The 11388-nt window shown below is 50.5% G+C and overlaps 1 protein-coding gene across 1 annotated transcript in view; it reads right to left on the bottom strand.

Moving 5' to 3' along the window:
* Positions 1-2911: 2911 nt before the first annotated feature.
* SV2A (synaptic vesicle glycoprotein 2A) overlaps positions 2912-11388 on the bottom strand; it is a 51478-nt gene continuing 43001 nt past the window's right edge. The window contains exons 10-13 of the mRNA XM_083477057.1: positions 10448-10581; positions 9904-10107; positions 6015-6174; positions 2912-3254 (exon numbers count right to left, since the gene is read on the bottom strand). Coding sequence (XP_083333183.1) covers positions 3071-3254; positions 6015-6174; positions 9904-10107; positions 10448-10581 — 682 coding nt within the window. The 3' untranslated portion in view covers positions 2912-3070. The remainder of the gene's footprint in view (positions 3255-6014; positions 6175-9903; positions 10108-10447; positions 10582-11388) is intronic.

Raw genomic sequence — 11388 nt, 5'->3', positions numbered from 1 at the left:
CCTGACCATTAGGTCCAGTCGTGACTGACTCTGGGGTTGCGGCGCTCATCTCGCTTTATTGGCCGAGGGAGCCGGCGTACAGCTTCCAGGTCATGTGGCCAGCATGACTAAGCCGCTTCTGGCGAACCAGAGCAGCGCACGGAAACGCCGTTTACCTTCCCGCCAGAGTGGTACCTATTTATCTACTTGCACTTTGACGTGCTTTTGAACTGCTAGGTTGGCAGGAGCTGGGACCGAGCAACGGGAGCTCACCCCGTCGCGGGGATTCGAACCGCCGACCTTCTGATCAGCAAGTCCTAGGCTCTGTGGTTTAACCCACAGCGCCCCCCGCAACTCTTCTTAACAAGTTACAGGTGCAATAAACATACAGACTGGATAAATGAACCATTCAACAAGTAGCGTAAGTCCAATCACAGAACGGCAACCCCGTGCCACCACAATGGCAAGGGTAGCACACTGGAGAAGATGAACAAGTTTTCAAAGCTGTTCGACTTACACTACTTGTTGAACGGTTCATTTATCCAGTCTGTATAACGTTTATTGCACCTGTAACTTGTTAAGACACAGTTGTACATTTATCCACTCCATGTTTACAGTATCTCCAGGCTTTGTCTTGCACATGGCACCTTATAGTATGTTTGTTGCTTGAATGGTTACAAGTCTATCTCTATTCTAGTTATTATTCTAGTAAATTTGGTTTCATACTTACAAGCCAGTTTGTGGTGGTGTTGTTTTGTTGCATTATTATTACTGTCACCACGTTTGATACTTGGTGTATATCCTCTGTGGTTTCCACCAATTGGCACTGCAGAGTCTTAATTTGTCTTGGGATCCACATTAAATCAAAGTCACATGAATACACGCCCCTCATCTGAGAGCAGTTGGTGGCAGTCAACCATGGGGCGAGATGTTCCAAAGGTCTGGGCCGGAAGATGGTAAGTTCTTCCGTCTAGATAGGAAACGAGACCAACCAAGCGAAAGGCAAGCTCTCCAATTAGACTGGCGGTACTTTATTGTCATCATCTCTGGATAAAGGGCCATCATATTGTGATAGGAATTTTATGGTCTTAGATATATGGTAATGTTCATAAGTGTACCAACCAAGCACGTACATAGATCATCACAGGAAGACCAATCTGGAACCATTTTGATTCCTAAACTGAGCAAATGTTTTCTCTGCGAGGTCAAAGTGGGAAACCTCCCATTGTCTCTTTCCTCACAAATCCTGTCTTAAGGGCACATTTAAGATATGAATAGGGTGTGAGCCTGTGACCTGGCTCAGGAACTAAGTGTTTATCATTACAAAATACTGGCCAGGCTCCCCAGGCAATCCAATCAAGTAACCTGCCAGACAGGAGATAAACAACGACAGGAGAAAAACAACATTCAAATTTCTGTTTTAAGACCGCCTTTTCTGTGATGTAGGTATGATGTATCTGAGGGGTGGTCTTAGGTTACACCCCTTCTGTGATGTATGTATCATGTTTCTGGGGGTGGTCTTGATCTACAGGGTGGCAATTTCAAAAGTCTTTATAAGGCCTTGCATGCCATTTTTCTGGGTTCCTCTTCCTCTCCTGCTGGTGAGGGGAGACCCTGTTGCAACAGATCAATAAAGCTTACTAGCTGCTTTGCTTCTCAATATTCTCTGGTTGGCCTCTGTTATTTTCTCCTACCAATAGGGAACCTATGTAAGGACTCTATATGGGCTCTTGGATACCCCATATGGGAAAAGGGCAATTTTTGTTTACAACAATAGCTTGGCCTTGCAAGCAGAAAGTCCCAGCTTCCACTCTTTGAAGGCATCTCTGCAGAGCTGCTGCCAGTCCGAGTGGACAATACTGACCTCTTGGGCCAGCTTCAGATGTTCCTATATCTTGGGAAAGGGCGGGGGCAATCTCAGCGGAGGAGAACCCCGAAAGGCCCAGGCTCCAATCTCTAGGTAGGCCTGGACGAGACCTGACACCCCCGGAGCGCCGCTGCTGTCTGTCAGTGTCAGCAACACTGGACTAGATGGGCCCAAGGCCCCTGGCTCGGAATTATGGCAGCTGACTCGAGTCCCAAAGCAAAACAGATCCACCAGCCACCAATGACACAGATGCACAATGAATGTACAGATTGTGGAGAGGCTCACAAGAGCGAAGCCCGGTTTGCGGGACGGCGGGGCCTGTTTTGCACCGCACCCAGAAACCCAAAGGCTCTTCTGCCGCAGCGGCGCCAACCCCATCCGGAGCCCTGGAACGTCAAGCTAAACAAAATCACACACCCGAACCGACGCTAGTTTTACACACCCAGAAACGGACGCTACAATGTGGGGGAGGTTGTTTTGTTTGTCTCCCCCCGCTGTATACACACACACACACAAGTGGGATGGGTGTGCACCGAGACACAAAAGCGTGCCTCTTGAGAACCCCTTTTTTAAAAAATAAAAAAGAAGAAGAAGATGAAAGGAAAAGGGGACGTTGGGAGCACGTTAACACACCCGAGATCTGTGAGATTCACTGTTTTGTACAAGCTTACACATTGGTGTAAAACATCGTCACATGTCCTCTACCAGATAGTTGGACACACATGCACACATACCCCAGCTTGGATTGGCAAAGTGGTTTGCGGGGGGGTCACACACCCTGAAATGCCGTGGGTTCGGGAGGGGGGGTCACGCCGCCCCCCCCGATGTTTGACCTCTGACCCATCTGCGTCTCTTTTGCGCAGAGAGACAGAGAGAGAGAAAAAGAGAGAGAGGCGACTTTGCGCCTCGTCCGGTCCCCCTGCTATTTCCTTGGGGTTGTTTTTTGGGTGGGTGGAGCGGGGTGAGGATTCACACGTACACCGATAACCACAAGAGGAAATTGGGGAGAAGGGCCGGGGGTGAGATTTGTCTGCGGGCGAAAGCCCGGACCACGGTTGGTTCCCCCCCCCCCGGTTGAAATGGTACGACAAGACAGTCACAGTGTCTACAACTCTAGATCTGCCACTTGCCCCCCTCCCCTGGCAAGTGGGACGGGGCAGGAGCGGATGAGGGCCGAGTGCGAATCTCTCTCTCTCTTTTTCACACGCTCGCACGGACGCACGCTCACTGCAGCACCTGCCCCCGTGTCTCCGGCAGCTTGAGGGCCAGGGAGCTCCCCACGGCCAGCGCCGCTGAGGCCAGAAGGATGGGCACTGCTTTCGTGATGCCCACAAAGGACGTGAAGATGCTGATGCCCAGGACAGCGGCCAGTTTGCACAGGGCATTGAGGAAGCCGAAAGCAGTCGTCCTAGAAGCAAAGGAAGAAATAATAATAATTTTATTATCAGGAGGTTGGCGGTTCGAATCCCCGCGACGGGGTGAGCTCCCGTTGCTCGGTCCCTGCTCCTGTCAACCTAGCAGTTCAAAAGCACGTCAAAATGCAAGTAGATAAATAGGTACCGCTCCGGCGGGAAAGTAAACGGCGTTTCCGTTCGCTGCTCTGGTTCGCTAGACGTGGCTTAGTCCTGCTGGCCACATGACCCGGAAGCTGTACGCCGGCTCCCTCGGCCAGTAAAGCCTGTTTGTGCTGCTCCTTTGAAATGGACCTCAACCACTGTGACCTGACCTCTAAGCTTTTGCCCCCCTCTCTCTCCTCCCACCGAAAAAACGCAGCACTGGGTTTCTGCTCCTCTTCAGGAACCATTCATCCTGCCTCCTCTCTCTCTCTCTCTCTCTCTCTCTCTCTCTCTCTCTCTCTCTCTTCCCCTCTTTCATCCCCCTCCTCCTTTTCTCCTGTGCTGCCAAGGTCCCTGCGGGCAGCCTGGGCTGGCGTGTGACTGGCAAGCTGGATGCGTCACTTTTTCTCGGCTTGCCCTCATTTCCAATGCTAGGCAGCTTCTCGCTTCCCCCCTGCAAAGTGTTTATCCCTGGAAGGACATTGGGGGCGCTGGGAGGGAAGGGACAGGACTGCACCGTCATGAGATTTGGATTTTACACTTTCTTTTCTAAGATGTTGCAATGCAGGGAGAGATGCAATTAACCGCTTTGGGCCACCTCTAGAGTCCTTAGCAATCTAGACAGCTCCCATAGTTCTGGCGTTGCAGAAGCATTTGGGCAGTGCTTCTGAACCCTCCTGTCCCCATTCCCCGAAAAATCATATACATTGTTGTCCTTGTAAACCATGAGGACTATCAACTTGGGATTTGGGGGTTCTTTTAAGAGAAATTCTTGATTTGCAACAGGAGGGTTTGCGGCGGCATCTGAATTCATAGGAGCCAAAAGAAAGATCCGTGACACACTTTGCGAGGACACCTTCCCCCTACTTTGTACAATCGTAGAGTTCGAAGGGACCGCAAGGGTCATTTAGTGAAGTTGGTGGCGCTGTGGGTTAAACCACAGAGCCTAGGACTTGCTGATCAGAAGGTCGGCGATTCGAATCCCCATGACGGGGTGAGCTCCCGTTGTTCGGTCCCTGCTCCTGCCAACCGAGCAGTTCGAAAGCACATCAAAGTGCAAATAGATAAATAGGTACCGCTCCGGCAGGAAGGTAAACGGCGTTTCCATGTGCTGCTCTGGTTCACCAGAAGCGGCTTAGTCATGCTGGCCACATGACCCGGAAGCTGTACACCGGCTCCCTCGGCCAATAAAGTGAGATGAGCGCCGCAACCCCAGAGTCGATCACGACTGGACCTAATGGTCAGGGGTCCCTTTACCTTTACTAACTCCTCCCAAATGTTCTGGATTGCAGCACCCATCACCCCCTGCTCAGATGATGATTGCAAGGGATGTCAGCTGGTGAGTTATGATTTCGGGGAAATGGCCTCAGTGGCCAGGATTATCCTCTGGGTTCCCCAACCCCGCAGTGAAAGACTGCCCTCTGCAAATGGACACCCTGCCAGGTGTCAACTGCTGATGGACAACAGAAAGATCTCTGCAAGAAACGTCCGCACCTTATAGATCTTGGAACTTCCAGTACAATTTCCTCCTCCGTCTTTCCTCCTTGTGATGGCCTGGGACTCAGGCTCAGACTCCAGAGGAGTCTCAGTCTGCACCAGACCCTTTGCCTCAGGCATCATCTGAACCTAGTCTGGGGCCTGGTCCTGAAGAGTCCCAGTCTGCACAGATTCCCCTGCAACAAGCACCAGCTGGGCCGAGTCAGGGGCCTGAGCCTGCCAGGGCTCCAGATGCGGGGATGACCTTGTTGCCTTCAGCTGGGCTGTTACTTACAGCTGCTCCACTACCGGTTGGGTCAGGGGAGGCTGAGGCGGCCCCTGGGTCTAGTAACCCACCGACGTCTCCCGAGCTGCAGAGACTGAGTACTCGCAGGAGGGAGAGACCTGAGTACTCGCAGGAGGAGTGCTCGCCTTCGGGTGAGACAGGGAGGTGAGTCACCGGGGGATCAGGACCGGCCGTTACCCCGACAAAGGCTGTCAGACCCTGCCCCAGATTGCGGGAGCAACATTGCTGTATGCTAGATCCTGCCTGAGATCCTGTACCTGTCCTTGCCTGGTTTCCTGCCTCGTGTCCTGCCTTGCCCCTGTCGGACTGACTCCTTTGCAGTGGCGTAGCGTGGGTTGTCAGCACCCGGGGCAAGGCAAGTAATTTGTGCCCCCTAACTCGTGGATTTTAGCAGGGGGCAGAGAGCTGCGAGTGCGAGCGCCCCCCCCAGATGTTGCGCCCGGTGCGGCCGGCCCCCCCTGCACCCCCCACGCTACGCCACTGCTCCTACGGTTTCTGGACTGGTCCTGGGCCGTGTTTCACGGGTTACCCCCGGGTCCAGCACACTCCTGCGCACCTTCTGCAGAATGACCCTAGGAGCCAACCCTCAGTGGCTGACCCACCTCCTTTCCCTCTGATTGGCTCCAATCAGCACAAAGGGAAAGAGGGCTTCTTCTCATTGGCTAGGAATGCTCCCCTTTCATGCCGATTGGTCGGCTCCAGGATGGTGGAGGCGGGGTCTCTGCTGCAGAAATCGCCTTTGACCACCACTGAACAGCAGACCCCTTCAACTCTGGTAGGCTTTCCCCAAGAACTGGGGTTTCTGCGAAGAGGGGGAGCCAAGGCTTACCTTCTATCTGATGGGTAAAGCTCGACCGTGAGGACGTCCAGGGCGTTCCACGAAGCTATGCTGACCCCACCAAATAGGCAGAGGAGGGCGATCATGGCGGACTCGCTGTTCCCAAATGACAGGAAGAAGCAGCTCACGCAGGACATGACGCTCGACCCAGCTTGATGTGTCAGGGAGAAGATGGGAGGGGGGGAAGGGAAGAGAGAGGAGTCAATGGGGTAGTCTTAATTCAAGGTTAGGCATGTCTGACTGCACCCATGGCCCTCTGCATCCATCGCAGAAGCCGATCTTTTAGGAATCGTCAAACAAGTTTCTAGACCTCATGGGGGGAAAGGTTCAAAACCCAGAGGAGGGCTCGGGTTCTGCAATAGTGTTGATCAGGCATCCCCAATCTCGGCCCTCCAGCTGCTTGGGGACTAAAATTCCCATCATCCCTGACCACTGGTCCTGTTAGCTAGGGATGATGGGAGTTGTAGTCTGAAAACAGCTGGAGGGCTGAGTTTGGGGGTGCCTGGTGTTGATTAACAGGTGGTACCCAGCTAAGTCCTACTCAGAGTACACCCATTGAATTAATGGAGCCCAGTTAGCCATGCTGACTTAATTCAACCAGTCTGCAATTCCAGTTGAATACAGCCAAATAATAAGAATGTAGCAAACTTTGTTATTAGTTCTTTCCTGTATACAAAGTGTGTAAATATGTTTGTATTTATCTCAAGAGAGTAAAAGAAAATGCTCTCTCTCTCTCCAAAGCTGTCAACTTTTCCCTTTTCTTGCGAGGAATCCTATTCGGAATAAGGGTAAGGTAAAGGGCAAAGGGACCCCTGATCATTAGGTCCAGTTGTGGCCGACTCTGGGGTTGCGGCGCTCATCTCACTTTATTGGCCGAGGGAGCCGGCGTACAGCTTCCGGGTCATGTGGCCAGCATGACTAAGCCGCTTCTGGCGAACCAGAGCAGTGCACGGAAACGCTGTTTACCTTCCCGCCAGAGCGGTACCTATTTCTCTACTAGCACTTTGACGGGCTTTCAAGCTGCTAGGTTGGCAGGAGCAGGGACCGAGCAACGGGAGCTCACCCCGTTGTGGGGATTCGAACCGCCGACCTTTTGATCGGCAAGCCCTAGGCTCTGTGGTTTAACCCACAGCGCCACCTGCGGTCCTACGGGAAAAGTTGACAGCTATGCTCTCTCTCTCTCTCTCACACACACACACTCATTAATTTCCCAAGGTATCTGGGTAACAGTTAGATGCAGTAGACTTAACCTGCGCCTGCAAAAGCATCACTCTTTCAGCTCTGTGTGCTTTTCAAGGGAGAAGAAAGGTCGTCACCCTCACTAGCTCATGTTCAAAGAGGTGGAGGAGCTCAGGGAATTTGGGGGAGACCTCAAGGGGGGGCCCAGAGGGCTCCCAGGTGCCACGATGCCAACCCTCCCACGGATGTAAACTGTTCATCAGGAATCCTGCCCATGCACCAATTTGGTTCCTAGTTCTCCAGAAGCTTCATTATTCATTCATTCATTCATTCAAAATCAGCAACTATTCACACAAATGAAAATGCAGTCCTGTTGCCTAGGAGGGTCTTTTGAGCAAATCGTACGGTCTCTTTCGTGGGGAAACATTAACGAACAAGGCCAATTAGCACGAAAGTCAAAAGGGCCACAAAGCAACAGATTCCCTGCCCCTCCGAAACCTTTCTTTGCACCAAAATGCACTGCCACAGAATCGTAGAGGCGGAAGGGACAACGAGGGTCATCTAGTCCAACCCCCCGCAATACTGGAGTCTTTTTGCCCATGGGTAGGCAAACCCGGGGGCCGGATGCGGCCCAATCACCTTCTAAGTCCGGCCCGTGGACGGTCCGGGAATCAGCATGTTTTTACATGAGTAGAATGTGTCCTTTTATTTAATATGCATCTCTAGGTTATTTGTGGGGGACGCGGGTGGTGCTGTGGGTTAAACCACAGAGCCTAGGACTTGCCAATCAGAAGGTCGGCAGTTCGAATCCCCATGACGGGGTGAGCTCCCATTGCTCGGTCCCTGCTCCTGCCAACCTAGCAGTTTGAAAGCACGTCAAAGTGCAAGTAGATAAATAGGTACCACTACGGCGGGAAGGTAAACGGCGTTTCCGTGCGCTGCTCTGGTTCGCTGGCCACATGACCCGGAAGCTGTATGCCGGCTCCCTCAGCAAATAAAGCGAGATGAGCGCCGCAACCCCAGAGTTGGTCACGACTGGACCTAATGGTCAGGGGTCCCTTTACCTTTACTAGGTTATTTGTGGGGCATAGGAATTCATTCATTCCCCCCCCCCAAAAAAATAATATAGTCCAGCCCCCCACAAGGTCTGAGGGACAGTGGACCGGCCCCGTGATGAAAAAGTTTGCTGACCCCTTTTTTTGCCCAACATGGGGTTTGAACCCACAAGAGTCTCACGCTCTAGCGACTGAGCTGCATTTCATGTGCAGCGCAAGAACTGAGGGGAGTCCGATACTAGATCAGAATTGCAGTTCAGGTCTGGGGCAATCATTTTCCCCTGTGCCCTTTTCTTAAAGAAAACGCCCTCCTCCTTTGCTCCTGAAAAGAACCTGTCATTTACACTCATAGAGCAACTTAAAATTCAGAGTGTGGGGGAGCAGTTTTCAACAGGAAAACAGCACAAAGGACTTGGCTCTCGCTTCTTACTCATGCCACAATCCTGGTATGGATCTGGGCTCCCTGCAGCTGGCAAAAAAATAACTTTTCAAAAAGTCTTAAATAGTTGTTCATTTTTCTTACTGCTATTTCCTATTGTTTTATCATCTTTTTTATCATCAAGTGGTGCATGCATTTTATGAAACATAGTAAATAATATGTGCTTACAAAACACTCCCCCCCACACAAAAAATGGTGATTTGTGGATTAGTAAATGCTCAAGGCTTGACTACTCTGTGGGGGGTTGCCCTTGGACCTGATGCAGAAGACCCCCGCAGGTGCAAAAAGCTTAAGGTCCATGAACAACCATTGTTGAGAGGTCCCAGGCCCTAAGGATGTCCGACTATCCTTCGCCAGGGCCTTTTCAGTGATGGCCCTGACCTGGTGGAATGCTCTGTCCCATGAGACTAGGGCCCTTCAGGATTTAACCTCCTTCCGTCGGGCCTGTAAGACAGAGCGATTCCGCCTGGCCTTTAATTTGAATTCAGCCTGATCTTTTATTTCCCTTCTCTTCCTTCCCCCTCCCCTTTTATGAAGATCACCTGCTCTGAGACCCCACAGCTAATTCTCCCCTGGTCTCCTCACTGGCCCAAGTAGGACCAATTCAGCTGGCTAGCCCTGGGGATTATCTAATGCTTATTTCCCCTGAATTGATTTTTGAATTTTACTGTTATTCATATTTTTATACTGTATTTTATGATGCTTTTATAATTAAGTGTTTTAAATTTGTTGTTAGCTGCTCTGAGCCCAGTTTTTGAACCAGGAAGGGTGGGGTATAAATAAAAATTTATTATTATTATATCTCTTTAATCTGTCAATAGGGACGCGGGTGGCGCTGTGGGTTAAACCACGGAGCCTAGGACTTGCTGATCAGAAGGTCAGCGGTTCGAATCCCCACAACAGGGTGAGCTCCCATTGCTCGGTCCCTGCTCCTGCCAACCTAGCAGTTTGAAAGCATGTCAAAGTGCAAGTAGATAAATAGGTACCGCTCCAGCGGGAAGGAAAACGGCGTTTCCATGCACTGCTCTGGTTCGCCAGAAGCGGCTTAGTCATGCTGGCCACATGACCTGGAAGCTGTACGCCGGCTCCGTCGGCCAATAAAGCGAGATGAGCGCTGCAACCCCAGAGTCAGCCACGACTGGACCTAATGGTCAGGGGTCCCTTTACCTAATCTGTCAATGGGGACAGGACTACCTCTAACCCTTACCCAGCATCCGAAGTCGCCCGATTTTGTCCATCAGGAGCGCAGAGACTATATTCCCTGGCAGGACGGCGAGGGTGCCCAGGAAGCTGACAAAATAAATCATGTAGGCATTGTTGTCATCGCTGAAGTCCAGCTGGCAGCCTTCTTTGTTGTGGAGAAAGGTGCTGTTGATGATCCGGCTGTTGATGAACTTGTATTCAAAGAGGTCTGTGGGTCAAGAGGAGACAGACGGAGGGTTATTTTATTTTTATTTATTAAATGAACTGCAGGGGGTCAGACTAGATGATTCTTGGTGTCCCCTCCTTCTCTACAGTCCTGTGGTTCTACATGGGCTCCCACAATGTATAAAAGAATAAAAGGGAACTCACTTAAACAACTGGTCCTACCAGGAGGTGGCCTGACTTAACCATAGAATAGGAAGGAGCACCAGGATATATATATATTTTTGTTTAAATGTAATTTTCATTGTAGGAAAAATTGGAAAAAGAAAATATTTTTTTTAAGGTTTTTGTCTGCTTTTTTGGCACGCGGCAGCCTCAGACTTTACCCGTGTTGTAGAAGACGGTAGAGATGAAGGTGCAGTTCTTGAAGAACGTATTGCTAGATGTGATGTCCTCAAAATAACATTCCTCAAACAAGGAGTCGATGAAGGACACAGACTTCATTTTGAGGCTTATAAACCTGTCGTGAAACAGAGAGGTTATGGGTTTGAGTCTGGTGAAAGATTCCTGCATTGCCAGGGGTTAGTCTAGATCAAGGGTAGGCAAACTAAGGCCCAGGGGCCGGATCCGGCCCAATTGCCTTCTACATCCGGCCCATGGACAGTCTGGGAATCAGTGTGTTTTTACACGAGTAGAATGTGTGCTTTTATTTAAAATGCATCTCTGGCTTATTTGTGGGGCCTGCCTGGTGTTTTTACATGAGTAGAATGTGTGCTTTTATTTATAATTACAGGGAACCAGGCAGAGGGCCTTCTCGGTAGTGGCACCCTCCCTGTGGAACACCCTCCCACCAGATGTCAAAGAGAAAAACAACTACCAGACTTTTAGAAGACATCTGAAGGCAGCCCTGTTTAGGGAAGCTTTTAATGTTTAATAGGTTATTGTATTTTAATTCCAATATTCTATTGGAAGCTGCCCAGAGTGGCTGGGGAAAACCAGCCACAGATGGGCGGGTTATAAATAAATTATGATTATGATTATTAAATGCATCTCTGGGTTATTTCTGGGGCATAGGAATTTGTTCATATATATTTTTTTCAAAATATAGTCCGGCCCCCCACAAGGTCTGAGGGTCAGTGGTGAAAAAGTTTGCTGACCCCCGGACTAGATGACCCTCATGGCCTCTTTCAACTCTACAGTTCTATGATTCCATCCCTAAAATTCTCATCCAAGGATACGACAGGGACAAGTCATAACCCCACCCCGCTGAAAGTTGAGCACCACCATCAAGGGCAGTGTAACCACCAAAACAGAAAGGTATTAGTCT

Source organism: Podarcis liolepis (assembly GCF_965112155.1).
Source record: "Podarcis liolepis genome assembly, chromosome: 15".
NCBI classification, from domain to species: domain Eukaryota; kingdom Metazoa; phylum Chordata; class Lepidosauria; order Squamata; family Lacertidae; genus Podarcis; species Podarcis liolepis.
This window is presented reverse-complemented; position numbering and strand designations above follow the sequence as displayed.